This window comes from Schistocerca americana, chromosome 3 (assembly GCF_021461395.2).
Source record: "Schistocerca americana isolate TAMUIC-IGC-003095 chromosome 3, iqSchAmer2.1, whole genome shotgun sequence".
Taxonomy (NCBI): domain Eukaryota; kingdom Metazoa; phylum Arthropoda; class Insecta; order Orthoptera; family Acrididae; genus Schistocerca; species Schistocerca americana.
In genome coordinates, this window is record NC_060121.1 from 256,402,007 (window position 1) to 256,423,190 (window position 21,184).

The 21,184-nt window shown below is 37.5% G+C and overlaps 1 protein-coding gene across 1 annotated transcript in view; it reads left to right on the forward strand.

The window, feature by feature from the left end:
• Positions 1-20,951, forward strand: part of LOC124605433 (pre-rRNA-processing protein TSR1 homolog) — an 86,682-nt gene extending 65,731 nt beyond the window's left edge. The window contains exons 9-12 of the mRNA XM_047137098.1: positions 1,959-2,222; positions 6,921-7,031; positions 17,546-17,753; positions 20,761-20,951. Coding sequence (XP_046993054.1) covers positions 1,959-2,222; positions 6,921-7,031; positions 17,546-17,753; positions 20,761-20,933 — 756 coding nt within the window. The 3' untranslated portion in view covers positions 20,934-20,951. The remainder of the gene's footprint in view (positions 1-1,958; positions 2,223-6,920; positions 7,032-17,545; positions 17,754-20,760) is intronic.
• Positions 20,952-21,184: the final 233 nt, after the last annotated feature.

The window sequence follows — 21,184 nt, forward strand, 5'->3', positions numbered from 1 at the left end:
ATAGATAAGAAAAGAAAAGAATGAAAAAAATAATATCATTCAGCACACTGTGCTCTGAATATCTGCTGTCATTAGCCAGCGATATCATTTGATGGAACTTCAGTTTATACTTCCATAATATAAAAATGTGCAGTTTAAGTTTTGCCACGCTTCAAAGATCTTTCCAAAATACATTGTTTTTTTCTGGGTTTCATTTCCTAAAGTGCTAGGTATAGAACCTTCACCTTTCAAAGGACTGATAAGTTTTACAGCTTCCAGGATCCGTGTACTGTTACTTAACAGAGAAAAAATCACCAACGGTATGATGCATTTACACCTGGGAAAAAGTGTAATTTTAAACAGGCAATCTGGCAAAAACTGGAAATTCTTTTTCATGTCCACATATATACCCTATTACATGAAGACAGTCGCAAGATAAAAGTTTAATAAGAAGGGTACTTCACTTGTTGCATTTTTTTTAAAACAGAAAGTGAATGAAAATCAAAAAAATACATTTAGTATAATTATATAAGTTCGGCTAGAAACTCAAAATGATTAGTTTACTGACATTACAAATACAGTGCTTTGCTGCTAGGTGTATTTATTGTTTCAGCATTTGATGATGCTGCTGCAAGTACATAAAATGATGTTAGTATTTGTATGAAATGTTGCAGACTGTTGTATTACACAAACTGAAATGATGAGATGATCTATAATATGTTACTAGGCACACAATTTTAAATTATAGTTGAATATATCAGCTTTTGTATTTTTTTAAATATCCCACCTACTATTAACGGAGTATACCAACAAGAAATAATAAAAGGCTGCAAATATCTAAATTCTTAAGTGTGCATTGTGATGATAACTTAAACTGGAAAAAGCACATAGTAAACATGCTGAAACCTAAGATTTGGTTACTTTTGCCGTAAAATAAGCATCAACTTTGTGAATATGGAAATCTGTAAGCTAACATATTTTGCATATTTTAATTATGTCTTATGGAATATTGTCAACAATACATCTGAGTTTGAAAGTAATAAAGATATTTTGAAGAACAACACTAAAAAGAAAAATGGTGTGCATATCATTTAGCAAATGGAACTTCATCACTGAATAAGATGAAATATGCAGTTGTAAAACTCTTAGACAATCTGTCCATGAAAATAAAATACATGACAGTGCTTCTTTTATGCAATATATTAATTCATTAATATACATAATAATTCATTTATACAGAAAGCATATAGCCATGTAAATATTTTTCTTTCTTTTTAAAAGTATATGTTCAGTTAATATGTTCCACGTCACAACAGTTGTGAATGTAATCTACAGAATACACAACTGACTGACTAAACTAAATATTGTTGTAAACAAGTCAAGGCATTGATAACATAATCATATTGTTGGCATTATTCATAATTATTTACTTTTTTTAAACTGAACTGGAATTAACTACTTCGAGAATTTGCTTGATTTTGGAAAATTCAGGAAGTGAACTTCTCCATATAATAATGTAATCTCGTTTCTATGGGCAATAAAGTGTGAAATAGGGAGAGATGATGATAGCGTTTCTGTGTAAAATAATTCAGTACGAATCTTGCTGCGCTATTTGTAAGGTTTACTGTAATTTGCTCATCTACAGTTGTTAATCCAAACCAGCACAAAATTTTAAAATCTCTCCAGCTACATGAAGTATTATATCAATGGTAAGTTTTTCATTGATTCAAATTTTCTAATCAGTTTTACATAATTCAAGTAATTTAAAATATATTATGATGTAGCCCTCCTTATGCACAATTATAGCTTCTGTCTTAGATATTTATATTTGCAAATAAATCCTACTTCAGAAATGGTTCTATAACCATTCAGCAAATGAAAACGTACCAGTGCAAGAATTCTGTCGTATATATTCTCTTGTATTTTTGCAAAAAGGATCATGTTGAGAAATATTTAAACATATTTCCTTTCTGTTGAAGGTTGGATGGTACATAACTGTACATGTGAAGAATGTTCCACGGCATTTCGTTGAATCCCATAAATCCTCTGACCCATTGACTATTTTTGGATTGTTGCCACATGAACAAAAAATGTCACTGCTAAATGTAGTGTTAAAGCGACCAAATACTCTGGGTGGCCAGTTACCTATAAAGTCAAAGGAGCAACTCATAATCCATTGTGGCTACCGTCGTTTCAAAGCATGTCCGATATTCAGCCAACACACTAATGGTACCAAGCACAAGGTGAGATTTTTGGAGTAATAAGTTCTGTTATTTCATGTATGATAAAACCATTTGCTCCCAACAGCAGTAAAAGAAAGTGCTGTTATGTTTTGTGTCAGTTTTTGTCATTTTAGGCTGACTAAAATTACACATATAAAGAAATTTAAAATTGCAGAGAAGAATGTAATAGTCTTGACAGTTGCTGGATTTGATTTAATGTTGTGTAGGTGCATCTGGCAATGGGGAATGAGTAGTAAATATTCAGCACCCTGCTCAACAGTATACTTCATCATTAGGCTTTATCATGCTTGATCTTCTTAAGTTGAACGAAAAAAAAGTTCATTCCTGCGGCACATTAATATTGTGTGCTGGAATGGGACTTGAAACTTGGTCTCTAGCTCTCACTACTTGTATACTATGAACTACGCTATCCATGCTTTGTTTTCCTCCATAGCCGCCAAGCTACACATTGTATGGTTTTTATGGTAACAAGCGACAAGTTGAAATTCTAAGAGGCGTACTAATATCTCAGTTTATAGTGCTCTTCTTGCAAAAGGCAGATGTCTGGATCTGAGTCTCTGTATTGCACTTAGTTTTAGGAAAACACACACTAGATTGCAGTGTGTACTCTGTTACAGAGCAGAGAAATGTTACCTAAGAACTCATCGAGGCTGTCAAACTCTTTACTGTATCATTTCTGTCACATACTTTAGATGAGTTTGCTCTCATATTAACTCCAGAAATATCCTAGGACTGGCTGGGTGTCACAATTTGGCTGTGGCAGTTGCAGTTTGGCACTTACATACTCTGGCATTAAGCAATTTTCTCTCCATCATATCATAAATCTAATACGGAACCAGTCTCTCGGTTATCTCGAATTGAGTTCTGTTTGCTGTGAGGTCATCATCGCTGTCACATATCTGTTGTGATAACATATGTACGTACAGTATAACCCCACTTTTACGTTCCTGCAATTAATGTTTTCCTGCCGTTAATGACATTTTTATTGCTCCCATCAAATTTCATGTGTCCACAGTGTTAATTCGCACCCAATTTTATGTCAACAAATACATAATTTTCAAATGAAAAAGTGTTGGTATGTTGATGGAGGCAATAAAAAAACACACATACACACACACAAATTTCAAGCTTTCGCAACCCAAGGTTGTTTCATCAGGAAAGAGGGAAGGAGAGGGAAGCCTTGGGTTGCCAAAGCTTGAAATTTGTGTGTGTGTTTGTGTGTGTCTGTATTGTCTTTATCAACATACCAAGTCTTTCTCATTTGGTAAGTTACAGCATCTCTGTTTTTATATATATTTTTCCCACGTGGAATGTTTCCCTCTATTATATTCAATACATAATTTCCCCGTGATTTACACTTTATGAAAAAATGTTTGTGGAGAAAAAATTTACATAAAATGTCATTGGCATGATGTTGGACATCAAGTAGTGTTTACATACATTATATGGCCAAGTTTCTTGACACCAGGATGCTCTACTCAGCGGATTTAAACTGGTACCAATACCAAACTCTACTCTGTGTGGTGGCTGATAGGAGTAACTGTTTGTTCAAATAAAGATATCGTGACCAATCAAAACCATTTCCAAACACTCTGTACAGTTCATGCACAGTTTTGTGATTGTTACAATCATCATCACACCTCTGTCAAACCATGTTTAGCAGGCTTCATCTTTTGGCCACTTGTAGCGCATGTTGACACCTTCATTCAGCTTGCATTGCTCAAATGTTTTTGGTTTAAACACAGCGCGAATTACATATATTTTCAGGCTGAGCAAAATGTGTTCCGAGAATCTATTCTTGTTGTTAAGTGGAATATTTACAAATGTGTTTTTTGTGATGTTACACAGAAAAAAATGAGTGATAATTTGCATGTGTGTGGTTTTCTACATAACTGAGGCGGCACAGTACCGGGTAACCTCAAAAAGACGACTACACTTCAAGAGACGCAGGACAACACACATGGAAACACCACAAAAAATACTTATGTAAATATTTGCACTTGATATCGAGAAAAAATTCTTGAAACACACTGTGCTAAGCATGAAAAAATATGTAAGTGTTGCAGTGTTTCATTATTTCAATACTGAATGACAGCTGCAGGCATTCCAAAAACATCGGTTATGACGTATGAAATTGAATCAAACGTTTCTGCTTCCCACTTATCAGTTCCCATTATATCAGCAATTCTTATTAGATAATAATAAGCCTGTATTAGTAAACAAGTGCCTGACAAGAGTATTTTGATGTCTATTACTCGCACATACATAAAGTGCAAGGTGGGTATCCTATACATAGCTTTTACAGCTTAAAATGTTATTCCCACATTTTACATTTTCCCGCATTTTACACAATTTTTTTAAAGTCCTCTGAAAAGCATAAAAGTGGGGTTTCACTGTATTTTGTTTATGAGGCAGTGGTATGGAACAGTATCTGAGGCTTTCTGACAATCAAGGAAGACATCTTCAATTTGAGTTCTGCTACCTGCTGCCTTCTGGATCTCATGAGTGAACAGATTAAATTGTTAGATGTGAGTGGTACTTACATAAATGATTTTGCTTGAGTTTTTAAGGTGTAGGTACACCACCACCTCAGCCACTGCTTAAAAAAATGATCTTAATTTTCACTGCTGGTTGTGTTCATTTGAATATCACAAGTGACAAATGCCTGGGACCTCATTAAGTGTTTTGACACACATCAAAACGGTTTCATGCTACCGAGTGAGGTGTCACAGTGGTTAGCACACTGCATTTGCATTGAGGAGGACAATGGTTCAAACCCGTATCTGGCCATCCTGATTTAGGTTTTCTGTTATTTCTCTAAATCACTAAAAGCAAATACAGGAATGGTTCCTTTGAAAAGGCATGGCTGCGTTCCTCCTTCATCCTTCCACAATCCGAGCTTGTGTTCCATCTCTAACAACCTCAGTGTCAACAGGATGTTAGACACTAATCTCCTCCCTCCAGTTTCATGCTACAAGTTCCAAAGCACTTGCACTCAATGATATTCAATTAACGCTATTGGTAGTGAAAAATAAAGCCTGTTTTAAAACAGCAGATGAGATAATAATTTACATACACCTTAAAGTATCAACAAATGTGGCAGCACAAATGTCCAGAATGTGCTTAAAATGATTTCGTGCTGATTGAAGCTTTCTGGCAAGTTAAAATGGTGTGCTGGTCTGGGTATACTAACATGGGACCTAGCCTTATACAGCGAATGCTCTTGGCATCTGGGCTACCTAGCGAAAATCCAACACCTGTTGTTGTAGGTTCAATTCTGCCAGTACCTCTCTTGCATTTTCAAAACTTAACAGAAACACTTCTGCATACTTTTCTGGACCGGCACTCCCAGAAGACAGGATAGCACAGGCGTCGTAAACGAGTCTTCCACTCAGCAGTGGAGTGTGCGCAGTTTTGAAGCTTGGAATGTAGGAGAGAGGTAGTCATGGAATTGAAGCTGTGAGGGCGGATCATGAGTAGTGACCGGTTTGTAGGAGCATTTCCCCCGAAAGCCAAAGTTCTGGATTTGTGTCCTGGTTCCGCAAAGAGTTTTAATCTACCAGAAAGATTCAAACCAGCAAATATCTTGCTGCCTAGTGAAAGATTCATTCTAGATCATGTTAATTCCTACATAGGAATTGTTCTGCCACCACTATAGTCATTGTATACAAGCACAATGGATGTTCCATAATATTAGAAGAAATTGATTTCAGTGATTTACTGTTTTGTTTTTGTATTTTATAGGTGGAGTCACCTTAAACAGATTCTGCTCAACTAGACTATTTTGGAGTCGTTCTGTTGAATGGGCAAATGAGATGCTACTTCAGAAAACATTGTGTTTGTAGTGAGAAACAAATTGACATTTTTCCTTGACACTGGGAGTTGCATGAAATGTGTAATAAACAGTATTTGTTTGGTCTAGCTCCATGTACTCATTGCAAAACTGAAATTATCAGTGTCCACCAAAACGCTGGAGGACAGTTGATTATTCTTGGGAGAGAGACGCAATAGAAGCCACCTCCTCCTCACTTGTTTCTGTACTGTAATTTTTGTCTTTGTTCAATATTTGAATGTAAGAAATGCAGTGTGAAGTTAATTATTAAAATAGTTTTAGATGACAGAATTTAATATTCCACTCTTCATTTGATCATCTTCCATTTCAGCACCATTATATTCAGTGAGCATTTTGATAAGTGATATTGTTCCCTTTGCTGTGTTTTCATAGAACCAAATCTTTTCAGGGGTTTCTGACAACTGAGCAAGTAAGATCTTGTTGTTGCAATCATTGCAGAAATCTCACATAATTGTCCTTACATTTTTGTTTACTCTGTTCAACTTTTATTTGCCAGCTCTCTCTTTGTTTTCGTAGCGTAGTAGCATCCTAATATTGTTATTGAACCTTGAATGGTTCTTCCCAGTCAGTATCTTCTGTGGCACCAGTCTCTCCAACACATGCCGTACAATACATCTGAATTTGTGCTGGATGTCCCTCATGTTCTCTTCCCCAGAGCTAGACATTTACTGCTCACTTATCAGACAGTTTATAGTTTTGGTGTGCTGTGTGGTACTTTTAAGCATAGAGATTATTATGAAAGATGACTTGTTAAATGCAAGAGAGGACATTATGACTCTCATCATTACACATAAAATAAATACATTAAAATTCACATATATTTGCAATATTCTGTCTTGTTCCAGTATGAGCGCTTCTTCCAACCAGATACCACTGTGGTTGCGAGTATGTACGCACCCATCATATTTCCGCCATGTCCTGTACTTGCTTTTAAGGAAACAAAACAGGGAACTCAAGTAAGTATATAAGTAACTGTGCCAGGTACCTTGCATGCTATCATAAAGTTTAAGAAAATGTCACATTTTACTTAGAATTAAATTACTTATTAAATTTTGTTTGGATATTGGCGGAAATTGTACTAAATTTCCAGGAGCGGATGTGGACTGTGACCATAATTAATTGCTTATGAACTGTAAATTAAAACTGAAGAAACTGCAAAAAGGTGGGAATTTAAGTAGGTGGGACCTCTAGAAACTGAAAGAACCAGAGGTTGTAGTGTGTTTCAGAGGAAGTATTAGGGGACAATTGACAAGGACAGGGGAAAGGAATACAGTAGAAGAAGAATGGGTAGCTTTGCGAGATGAAATAGTGAAGTCAGCAGAGGATCACAAGGTAAGAAGAAGAGAGAAATCCTTGGGCAACACAGGAGATATCGAATTTAATTGATAAAAGGCGAAAATATAAAACTGCAGAAAATAATGCAGGTGAAAGGAAATACAAATGTCTAAAAAATGAGATTGACAGGAAGTGCAAAATGGCTAAGCAGGAATGGCTAGAGAACAAATATAAGGATTTAGAAGCATATATCACTAGTGGCAAGATAGACACTGCCTATGGGAAAATTAAAGAGACATTTAGAAAAAAGAAAATTAAACCAGTCCTAAACAAAGAAGGGAAAGCAGAAAGGTTGAAGGAGTATATAGAGGGTCTATACAAGGGAGATGTACTTGCGGGCAACTTTATGGAAATGGAAGAGGACGTCAATGGAGATGGGGAGGTATGATACTGCGTGAGGAATTTGACAAAGCACTGGAAGATCTAAGTCAAAACAAGGCCCCAGGAGTAGACAACTTTCATTAGAACTACTGATCACCTTAGGAGAGCCAGCCATGACAAAAGTCTTCCATCTGGTGAGCAAGATGTATGAGATGGTGAAATACCCTCAGAGTTCAAGAAGAGTGTAATAATTCCAATACTAAAGAAAGCTGGTGCTGACAGAAGTGAAAATTACCGAACTTTCAATTAAATAAGTGACAGTTGCAAAATACTAACATGAATTCTTTACAGAAGAATGGAAAAACTGGTGGAAGCAGACATTGGTGAAGATCAGTTTGCATTCTGGAGAAAATTAGGAACATGAGAGGCAATACTGACTATGTAACTTATCTTGGAAGATAGGTTAAGGAAAGGCAAACTTACATTTAGAGCATTTGTAGACTTAGAGAAAGCTTTTGACAGTGTTGTCTGGGATGCTTTCATTCAAATTCTACTGGTGGCAGGGGTAAAATACAGGGAGTGAAAGGCTGTTTACAGTTCATGCAGAAACCAGTTGGCAGTCGTAAGAGTCAAGGGGCATGCAAGGGAAGCAGTGGTTGAGAAGGGAGTGAGATACACTTGTAGGTTGTCCTGGATGTTATTCAATCTGTATACTGAGCAAGCAGTAAAAGAAACAAAAGAAAAATTAGGAGTAGGAATTAAAATCCAGAGAGAAGAAGTAAAAACATCGAGGTTTGCCAGTGACATTGTAATTCTGTCAGAGACAGCAGAGGACTTGGAAGAGCAGTTGAACGGAATGGACAGTGTCTTGAAAGGAGGATATAAGATGAACATCAACAAAAGTAAAAATGAGGATAATGGAATGAAGTTGAATTAATCAGGTGATGCTCAGGGAGTTAGATTAGGAAATGAGACACAAAGCAGCAGATGAATTTTGCTATTTGGGGAGCAAAGTGACTGATGATGGATGAAGTAGAGAGGATATGGCAATTTCAAGAAAATCGTTTCTGAAGAAGAGAAATTTATTAACATCAAGTATAGGTTTAGGTGTCAGGAAGTCTCTTCTGAAGGTATCCATGTATGGAAGTGAAACATGGATGATAAACAATTTAGGAAAGAAGAGATTAGAAGCTTTTGAAGTGTGGTGCTACAGAAGAATTCCGGAGATTAGTTACCTGATCTACCCAACTGATGAGAAGCTACTGAATCGAATTGGTAGAAAAGAACTTTGTTGAACAGCCTGACTAGAAGAAGGGATTCTTAGGTAGGACACATTCTGAGACATGAAGGGATCACCAATTTAGTACTGGAGGAAAGTGTGGAGGGTAAAAATCATAGAGGGAGACCAAGAGATGAATACAGTAAGCAGATTCAGAGGGTTGTAAGTTGCAGTAATTACTCAGAGATGAAGAGGCCTCCACAGGATAGAGTAGCATGGAGAGGTGCATCAAATCATTCTTCGTACTAAAGAGCATGACAACAACTTTGGTCTCTCAACAGTTTTGAATTTTCATGCCTTGTAAGAAAGACCAACATTGAAATTATAAGAAAGAAACAACAGTGTAACATTTTAGTGTTTGTTTTAACTTGAGACAACTAAATATCTCAGAAATGATGCATCATACAAAAAAATTTATAAATGAAAAGTTAGTATTAGTAAAGAGGACATATGTGTGTGCTACAGCTGTCCACCTCCTAATACCCCTCCTTCGTGGGGAGGGCCAGGTGTGTTTCCTATTTTTATAGCATATTCAAATTCTACATCAGAAAATGTATACAGTTTACTCAAAACATTGTTTCCCATTCGTGGTAGATCACATAGTAATCAACAAATATCGAGTGTGCCAATTTTTACTATTACAAACCGACACATTTTATTTTACATTTCATTTACGATGCAGATATAAACCTTTGTGTTCTAATGGTTAATGCTTATGTTTGAAATTTACTTCAGTAAATTTGATTATACAGTACGGTTAGCTGTTTCAGAGATTGGTTAGAAACTACATTTAGTGTGACCAGGAACAGCAATGTGAATTGACTCGACAAAATCAAACATCTATATGGTGAGAGGCAAGGGGAATCACCAGTATCAAGCATCATTATGGGAACAGAAAACTATTATATCCACGTCATTGTTCCTGGATCACACTAAACTGTGTTTCGAAACAGACATTAAAATGACTGACAATACTGGATTGTACAGTCAAATTTGCAACGCTAAAGTAAATTTCAAACATAAAAATCAACTATTAGAACACAAAGGTTTACATTTGCAACATAAATGAAATGTAGAATCAAATGTTCGGTTTGTAATTACAAAAACAGGCACACTTGATATTTGTCGATTATAGTGCCATCTACCACGAACGGGAAACAATGGTTTGAGTAACTCATATGTATTTTTTTATAGGCTCCAAATACAACAATAGCAAATGATGTGAGTAAAAGGTAGAAGTTTGTTTCTAGATAAGAAACACACCATATACTGCTGACATTTGGCCTGTTGGGCAGATGTTTTCTGAGCAATACCTGGAGGCCACAGTTCCGTTATATTAAGAGAGTCAGAAAATATCCCTCAACAACCTCGGAAATTTTGTTGATGGAGTTCAGGTTCTGTTGATGGAGTTCAGGTTCGCACTGTGTGAACATATTTTTTCAACTTGAAATTAAGTATTGTGTTATTCATCATAATTGTTTTGTTGGGGGTTACTGAACTTCAGTGAACTATTCATGCTTTAGATTTTTGGAGCCCGTTTGTTGATAACTGAAACTTCCTGTGGTAATATGTCACGTATGATGTTAGGAATTGTATCACCCACAGTTACAGATTCATTAATTATTGCATAGTGAAAATTGGATTTTTTTTAATGATAGACGATTCCATACTTCTTGCATTTATAAAAAGCTCTCTCCATTCTTTTTGGTTTAGACTGCAAATTTGTTTCACATGAAGGTACCAAAGCTCTGGACACAATGTTCTTAATCTTGATTTTTATGTTGAATACCAGATTAATAATTTTAGACCTTGAAATTGCACACTTTTATTTTAATTTTTTTTAATAGAAATGTACACCCGAAGATATAAAAATGATGCACTACGAAGGAGTTATCCAAGTTGGATGGAAATTGGGAGATATGATGTACATGGAACAGACAGACAAATGAGTACACTTTCAGAAAAATGGGATGATTTATTCAAGAGAAAGAGCTTCAAAAATTTATGAAGTCCATAATGTGTTGGTCCACCACTGGCCTTTATGTAAGCAGTTATTTGACTGGGCATTAATTGATAGATTTGTTGGGTGTTCTCCTGAGGGATATCATGCCAAATTCTGTCCAACTAGTGCATTAGATCATAAAAATCCTGAGATAGTTGGAGTTTGCTGCCCATAACGCTCCAAATGTTCTCAATTGGGAAGAGATCTGATGACCAGTATGGCCAAGGTAGGGTTTGGCATGAAGAAAAACAGTAGAAACTCGCTGTGTTCAGGTGGGCATTGTCTTGCTGAAACATAAGAAGACAACAAAATGGGGCATAGAATATTGTCGATATACTGCTGTGCTGCAAGGGTGGCATGAATGACAACAAAAGGGGTGATGCTGTGAAATGAAATGAAATGGCATCCTAGACCATCACTCCTGGTTGTCAGGTTGTACGGTGAGCAGCAGTCAGATACATGCCCCACCACTGTCTGGGGCACCTTCAGGCATATCTTCCACATCTACATCTACATCAACATCCATACTCCGCAAGCCACCTGACGGTGTGTGGCGGAGGGTACCTTGAGTACCTCTATTGGTTCTCCCTTCTATTCCAGTCTTCAGCTGAGAATCACATTGGCTGGAGAGGAATTCTTTTCAGTGATGAGTTCTGCTTCAAATTGGTCCCCAGTGACCAGCAAAGATGTGTCTGGAGACACTCCAGATAGCTTTGGGGTACGAACCTGACAGTTGCCCATCATATGACCTGACAATGAGGAGTCTGGGGTGGCATTTCTTTTCATAGTGGGATCCCGTTGGTTGTCATCTGTGACTCCCCTACAGCACAGCATTGTATCAACAATATTCCACTCCCCGTTTTTTATTGATTGTCATGACAAGCCATTCTGGGCTTACATTTCAGCAAGGTAATGCCTGTCTGCTTGTCTTTATGGTTACCAAAGCCTAGTTTGACCACCAAGGTCACCAGAGAGCTCCCCAACTGAGAACATTTGGAACATTATGGGCAGGGCCCTCCAACAAGCTCGGGATTTTGATGCCCAGATGTGCCAATTGGACAGAATTTGGCATGGTATCCATCAGGAGGATATCCAAAAACTTTATCAACTGATGCTAAGATGAATAACTGCTTGCATAAGGGCCAGACGTTGACCAATGTGTTATTGACTTTCCAAATTTGTGAGCTCTTTGTCTTGAATAAATCATCCAGTTTTTGTGGAGTTGTAATCATTTCACGTCTCTCATTTCCCATCCCATTCAGATAATTCCTTCATTATGTAGTGTTAGGTTTCAGATTTCAGTACTCTAGGAACCAAATTCAACTTATAATATTCTAAATGACCAAGAGAAGCAGTTTCTAAAATAATTGCCATTTTTCACAATCATGTGTTACAATTGCTGCACTGATAATCACTGCAATGTTTCTGGTAATGTACATAGTGCATAACTATCACAATAAAAGTTGACAAAATACTCCATATTGTTATCATAGTTTAAGTATCCATAACCTTAACAATCATAACTATGCAGTTGTTGGTTTCTTCTAAGCACCCACTGAATATTCTCTATTTTGTTTGATTATTATCTGCATCCAGTTGCTCAAAAGTTTCATCTGTATGTGAGGTACACAAACCATATTGTGGCTCATTTAGTCCTTATCCTTTCTGAAGCCCAGCACATGGCTTGCTAGTCACCATTGACACCATCTCTCTCTTCAACAACATTTTCCATGTATCTGGTTTGTTTGCTGCTGAATACTTGATCAGTCATCTGAGGGCAAAATAAACATCTATTCTCATTTCACTCAGCAGTGCCTTTCATCATGGAGAGGCAGACATAGAGTACATATGCTGGAGTAAACGAACATTCAGCACTTCATCTGTTCTGGCTTCATGATCTGTTTTCATCATCTAGATCCATAACTTAAGGAATTCATTTTTATAAGTAAAATTTGTGCCACGTTTCTCTAAGTTGATAATCGGTTCACTAATGGATAACTAAATAACAGTGACCAGGTTTGAGTTCTGACATGTCACTCTGTTACCGTCTGTCATAACTGTGGACAGATTACAACAGAGTGAAACAATCTGGGAGCGTTAACATTACTGTGACACATGCTATGGCATCTCTCTGTGACAGAATGCTTACCTATTATTTGATGTTGCGCCCAACTTTGATGAAACTTGAATTTTCATATCTTGCTGTACTGGAAAAAAAAATCCTGGAAATTGATGTTTTTAGGGAGAATGCCAAGAGATGTACATTGGCCGAAAATAATTTTTAAAGGTGGTTCATTGTATTTTATTTGCCACTATGCCATAGTTGATGGCCAGTTCCAGCTTTACAATTCACAGTTTATACAGGTAAAAGGACACATCTCTCTTCCTTTGCATATACATGCAGAAGAGGAATCACGCAATCATTAAACAGCATCACAGTATTGGTTAAAGTTCACAATGGCATAATGTACAGAGATGGACACTTGAAATTAACAGTGCACACAAATAATTTTTAGTAAGATCATCAGCATTAATAATACTGTCCAGTTAATAGTGATGTGATATATGCACTCTGAAATTACATTTACTGTTTCACACAAGGTGTTACGGAGCAAAGATATTTCACAATTGGAGACACTTTACATTAGGCGACATATCTGTTGCACATAAAAATGGTGGCAGCAGAGTTTTACATGGAACGACATAATGATATTATCAGTGTGCTGGCCATTTGCCGACTTTTTCATGAACTGACATAATGTATTATTGGTATGACCTCCAGGTGCAGACTGCCAATTTTGGCAAAGGGTGGCTATTTAAAGACAAATGTAAGAACATGTGATTTATGAAAATACTTAATGCTTTGAAATTTGGCTAGTTTAGATTTTACTATATTGCACATATGGTTTATGAAAAATGTTTCAGGTAAGTAATTCATAAAACTACATGGAACATTATTATTACGTGTCATCTGAAATCCCCTGTTTAGTTGGCATCCATTTCTAAATAAGTATTGTATGAGCCTAAATTATTTCAAATCTTAATTACTGAATTAATTAGTAAGAGGTATTGTCTGATTCAGAAAAAAAATGCATCAGCAAAGTTATAGTGGCAATACTACACTCATTTAAGCAAAATAGGTGATTAAAATTTTGAGGATCCTGATTTTTTTATGTCAATTATTGCATAAGTTAATTGATTTCAGATAATTCCAAATATGTTCTTGGAAAGTCAGAAATGTCTGCTTTTGAATGATTAGTAACAATACCTCCTCTATGGCTTTTTTGCTCACGGTATTTTGCCGTTGTATGACATTATCGTAACTTCGGTTAGCTGTAATTTTTAATAACTCGGGCTGCTAGTAAAATCAAATGCATCATAGTAATCAGGTAGACAAATATAAACAAATAACTATAAGTTTAAATGAGACTTAATGCAAATATCAATTTTACGCTCCTGTATACATTACCTATTACGAATGCATCTGCATTAGATATAGAATGAAAGAGTGAAAATGTTAGTTATTCTTGGGTGCCGAAAACATAACAGGTGGATCAGATTCCAACTTCCTGCGTATCACCTTCCCCTCTCCTCTTCCAGTTTTGTGACATGAGGCGAACATATTTACAAATGCTGATTTATTCTGTGAACACACAGCCATCCTCAAAGCAGTTCATATCAACTGGCCTCAATGTCACTAATTTTTAAAGTATTTCTTTCCCATTCAATGCTTCCTAGCCTTATATATACCGGCCAGTTTCTGAAGCAATGTCCTAAACTGAAGTCTACTTATCAATCCTCAATCCATGGAGATTGTTCTTGTTTCTATTCTTAGACTGGGTGTTATATTGTTCTTGTTTCTATTCTTAGATAGAGTGTTTTATTGTTCTTGTTTCATTTCTTAGATGGGATGTTAATATTCTGTGTTTGTACTGATATGAATGACATTGTTCTTTTCATTGTTTTATTTAAATGTGTGTTATACTATTGAAAATAAGTTTCTTTTGTTTCCATTGCTTTATACTTGAAATTTGAGTATCGTGTAATAAATTAAAATCTGTCTCCATAGGTGGTTGTTGTTGTTGTTGTTGTTGTTGTTGTTGTTGTTGTTGGGGTCTTCAGTCCAGAGACTGGTTTGATGCAGCTCTCCATGCTACTCTATCCTGTGCAAGCTTTATCATCTCCCAGTACCTACTGCAACGTACATCCTTCTGAATGTGTTTAGTGTATTCATCTCTTGGTCTCCCTCTACAATTTTTACCCTCCACGCTGCCCTCCAATACTAAATTGGTGATCCCTTGATGCCTCAGAATATGCCCTACCAGCCGATCCCTTCTTCTAGTCAAGTTGTGCGACAAACCCCTCTTCTCCCCAGTTTTGTTCAGTACCTCCTCATTAGTTATGTGATCTACCCATCTAATCTTCAGCATTCTTCTGTAGCACCACATTTCGAAAACTTCTATTCTCTTCTTGTCCAAACTATTTATCGTCCATGTTTCACTTCTATACATGGCCACACTCCATACAAATACTTTCAGAAACGACATCCTGACACTTAAATCAATACTCGATGTTAACAAATTTCTCTTCTTCAGGAACGCTTTCCTTGCCATTGCCAGTCTACATTTTATATCTTCTCTATTTCGACCATCATCAGTTATTTTGCTCCCCAAATAGCAAAACTCCTTTACTACTTTAAGCGTCTCATTTCCTAATCTAATTCCCTCAGTATGACGCGACTTAATTCGACTACATTCCATTATCCTCATTTTGCTTTTGTTGATGCTCATCTTATATTCTCCTTTCAAGGCACTGTCCATTCCGTTCAACTGCTCTTCCAAGTCCTTTGCTGTCTCTGACAGAATTACAATGTCATCGGAAAACCTCAAAGTTTTTATTTCTTCTCCATGGATTTTAATACCTACTCCGAATTTTTCTTTTGTTTCCTTTACTGCTTGCTCAATATACAGATTGAATAACATCGGGATAGGCTACAACCCTGTCTCACTCCCTTCCCAACCACTGCTTCCCTTTCATGCCCCTCAACTCTTATAACTGCCATCTGGTTTCTGTACAAATTGTAAATAGCCTTTTGCTCCCTGTATTTTACCCCTGCCACCTTTAGGATTTGAAAGAGAGTATTCCAGTCAACATTGTCAAAAGCTTTCTCTAAGTCTACAAATGCTAGAAAGGTAGGCTTGCCTTCCCTCTATCTATTCTCTAAGATAAGTAGTAGGGTCAGTATTGCCTCACGTGTTCCAACATTTCTACGGAATCCAAACTGATTTTCACGACGGTCGGCTTCTACCAGTTTTTCCATTCATCTGTAAAGAATTCGTGTTAGTATTTTGCAGCTGTGACTTATTAAACTGATAGTTCGGTAATTTTCACATTTGTCAACACGTGCTTTCGTTGGGATTGGAATTATTATATTCTTCTTGAAGTCTGAGGGTAATTCGCCTGTCTCATACATCTTGCTCATGAGATGGTAGAGTTTTGTCATTGCTGGCTCTCCCAAGGCTATCAGTAGTTCTAATATAATGTTGTCTACTCCCGGGGCCTTGTTTCAACTTAGGTCTTTCAGTGCTCTGTCAAACTCTTCAATTAGTATCATATCTCCCATATCATCTTCTACCTCCTCTTCAATTTTCATAATATTGTCGTCAAGAACATCACCCTTGTGTAGATCCTCTATAAATTCCTTCCACCTTTCTGCTTTCCCTTCTTTGCTTAGAACTGAGTTTCCATCTGAGCTCTTGATATTCATGCAAGTGGTTCTTTTTTCTCCAAAGGTCTCTTTAATTTTCCTGTAGGCAGTATCTATCTTACCCCTCATGATACATGCTTCTACATCCTTACATTTGTCCTGTAGCCAACCCTGCTTAGCCATTTTGCACTTCCTGTTGATCTCATTTTTGAGATGTTTTTATTCCTCTTTGCCTGCTTCATTTACTGCATTTTTATATTTTCTCCTTTCATCAATTAAATTCAATATGTCTTCTGTTACCCAAGGATTTCTATTAGCCCTCGTCTTTTTACCTACTTGACCCTCTGCTGCTTTCACTATTTCATCTCTCAAAGCTACCCATTCTTCTTCTACTGGATTTCTTTCCCCATTCTTGTCAATCGTTCCCTAATTCTCTCCATGAAACTCTCTACAACCTCTGGTTCTTTTAGTTTATCCAGGTCCCATCTTGTTAAATTCCCACCTTTTTGCAGTTTCTTCAGTTTTAATCTACAGTTCATAACCAATAGATTGTGGTCAGAGTCCACATCTGCCCCTGGAAATGTCTTACAATTTAAAACCCGGTTCCTAATTCTCCGTCATACCATTATATAATCTATCTGACACCTTCCAGTTTCTCTAGGCTTCTTCCATGTGTACAACCTTCTTTTATGATTCTTGAACCAAGTGTTAGCTCCATAGATACTTATGCAAAAGTACACCCTCACATTAACAAATATGGATATGAAAACACAGTAAAGTTGTATCTGATTATTTGTTTCAGTGTATGTGTAATGATATTTTTCAGATGCTTGTTGGAATTGGTAGTGTGTTGTCCATAAATCCCGATAGGATTGTTGTGAAAAGAATTGTCCTTAGTGGACATCCAATCAAGGTGAACAAGAGGTCTGCAGTCGTGAGGTATATGTTTTTTAACAGAGAAGATATAAACTGGTTTAAGCCTGTCGAGCTTCATACAAAATATGGTCGGCGAGGACATATCAAAGAGCCTCTAGGTAAGTCTGAAAACGAAAAATAATTCATAAATGAGATATTAGTCTAAGGTGAGCGTGGCACATTAAACATATACTAGGACTGGAAATGCTTGTATTCTGTCACACCTACCTGTGAAATAAGAAAGTTACAGAACTTCAGTGCTGTCCAAGCTTCATCTTTAGAACTTTTCTTTCTTCATTTCTTCATACCCTTTCAGTGACTGTTGTGTGTATGCGGAAAGGGGGGGGGGGGGGTGTTCGTTTCCAGATAGTTACCACATTCCTTATTTGTCTCCATTCTGAAAAATTCATTAGTATAATATTCCTTTCCCTTATAAAAATTCAATTCAAAACTGAGGTAGGGGTTCATTGTTTCTCACAGCACTTGTATTTGAGAAGCAAAGTTAAAATCCCGCCACCTATCTGACCATCAAGATTCATTGATATCCCTAGATTGCTTAAGCGAAATGACAGGATGTTACATTGTGAAAAAGTCTGGTCACATTTCTGCCCATCAGTGTGTTCTGCATTTGCGTTCTGTTACTAATGATCATATTTTGTCTGTGACATTAAACCTTAATCTTTTGTCATTCTGTTTTTCCAAAACAAGAAACGTCAGTAACATATTTGTTGATCAGCATCTTTCAAAAATATGAAATGTCAACAGACAGTGAAAGCTGTTGGTTCCCAATTAGTGAAACAGTCTTTACGGGTAATGTGTCAAGCTTTGTAAAATAATGTCTGGATATAATTTTCTTCATTGTAGCTTATAACAGAATAGGAAAAATGTAGGGGTGCAGAGGAGAGAAAAGAGGAAGAAGGAAAGAAGAGTCGGATCTCTAAGTCATGCACAATTCATTATGTGCATGACACATTACCATATCTCCCTCCTCCTCTCCCCCCCCCCCCTCTCTCTCTCTCTCTCTCTCTCTCTCTCATTATTCTCATTATGTTGGAAGAAACTGCCAGGTTGTTTCTTCTTGCAATTGTTGTAGTTTATAAAAGCCTCTTGCTTTTGTTCCTGTTGGTTGTGGCTATTTGTTAGTGTGGAAGCTACTGATTGTGTATACTGTTCCTGCTTCGTGGAACTGTTACTTATTTGGCTGTGCTGTGGTGAATCATCTGCACAGCATGTCTGGCCGTCAAGGTGATGTGTGCCAGTGTGGTTTGCAGTTGAGCTCCCATATGTCTCAGTGCTTTTGTAGGAGGTGGCTGCCACATCGTAGGTCCTGTCTCTCAACATCTTGATGTCAGTGATGTGATGCAGCTTCTCGGTGGGGAAGTACCTTGGAAGATAGAATGCCATCTGGAGTGCTCTATCCTGGAACGTTCGAAGTCTCTTGTGGTTGCTGTCACCTGTATTGCCCCATACAACTGCCACATATTCTAGTAGTGGTCGTATGGTGACTTTGTTCAGCATGAGACCGGCATGTTCTGGCAGCATGGTGGTGGGGCTTAGTACTGGGTAGAGCAACCTCATTCTGCCCAGTGCTTTTCCTGTGATGTTCTCAACATGTTGTCGCCATGTTAGCTTCCTGTCTAATGTGACGCCAAATTACTTTGCTGTAGCACCTCATGGTGCAGGGTCACCCCTCACCGAGTCTGTGGGCATGTTTGGACTGATGTGCCAATGAGCAGTGATCAGCACCTGACTCTTCTCATCGTTGTGAACCAGCCTCCACTTCATGGCCCAAGTTGTAAGGGAGTCACGGCTTGTGTACAGGGAGTAAAGTACTGAGCCGATGACCAGCCCTTGAGATACTCCTGTAAGTTTTCAGTACTCCATGGAAAATTTCCTGCCCCATCGTGAAACGACTTTCCTCCAAGATAACTCTGGAGGAGACTCATGTGTGACACAGGTATTCGCAGCATGAGTAGCTTGTGCAGGAGACAGTCAGGCCACAATCAATCAAAGGCACATGACACATTGAGCAGAAGATCACCAAATACTCATGTCGGTCAACTACTGTGAACACTTCCTCTGTTAGGCACAGTAGCTGGTCTGTTGATGAGTATTGCCGATGAAAACCAAACTCCTCATCAGGGAGTATGGCTTCTGCTTCTAGGCGAGTCAGCAGGTGCATCAGGTATAGCTGCTCAAAGATTTTCGACAGTGTTGGTAGTAGGCTGATGGGGTAGTAATTCCTTGCCAGGCTGGTGTCTTTGCCTGGCTTCGGAAGTTCAACTATCTCAGCATGTTTCCAGCATGTTGGAAATTCACTGCTAAGCAGCACCTGATTTAAGACTGTAGATGGTCGGCTGTTAGTTATTTCAGCAGTTGGTTAGTATTGATGGCTTGTCCATATGCTTTCTTGCTGTTACAGCAGTGATGTTGAAGCTGCACTTACTCAATGGTAATGGGCCGTATTGCGTTGTCTTCTGCGCGATGGCTGAGGAAAGCAGTGAGACATTCTGCCACAAGCCTCATATGGTCATTGTCAGCGGGATCGTCCACTGGTATGAAATTTGCCATGAACATGTCCATTTCCTCAGAGATCTAGGCCACAGTGATTTGCTGGCAGGATGTTAGTGTTTGTGATCAAGATGACTGGCACATGGTCCAGGGAGAGTGCTGCATGCATGCTGACCACACTATTGTGGCTGATTCCCTTGATGATTACAATGTTGAGGACATCTGGTCGTCTTCTCGCTGGGTAGACCCCAAAATCCCATGACTAGAGATACATGCTGTGTGCATAGCTGCGTTTAGATGACCAAAGCCACATATTTTAGTGATAATTATTGTAATTGGGCCTCAGTATTATAAAATGATATAAATTATTATGTAGAAATTATGTTGTTTAACCTATTTGCTTATAAAATTGGTTGATGCACCCAATACTTCAATTGGAAAATGTCAGTTAGTCTACAAGCAAAGAGTAAATACTTAAATCTTTCTATATCCTCCATGCATACCACCTCCATTTAGTATCTGATGAAGAAATTAAATTTAAAGTTTGTTTTTTATCTTCATAAATATTATAAACAATAAATATTATTTGATAATTGAGCTTTTTGTTATTTCCAGGTACTCATGGACATATGAAGTGTGTCTTCGATGGCCAGCTTAAATCACAGGATACTGTTCTCATGAATTTGTATAAACGTGTGTTTCCAAAATGGACTTATGACCCATGTGTGAGAGTGCCGCATTCCTTGTACAATTATTCAGACTTAATGTCTGTGGATGAAGTAGATTAAAGATTTTATATTACCCATCTTGAGTATAAATGTTTATTTATTGGCAAAATATTGCTGAGTCATTTGTTTGGTCATTTTCTTTGAAAGGAGACAGTATTGTGTGTATCTCAGGAGACACAGTCTTAGAACCTGTTGGGCAGGCAGCTTTGCCAGTTTAGCAGAATTTTTGATCACCTCTACCTTATGCTGAAACACACAAATACAGTTCTTTGTTATAGATACACTAACAGTGAGTTTCTGACAAGCACAGA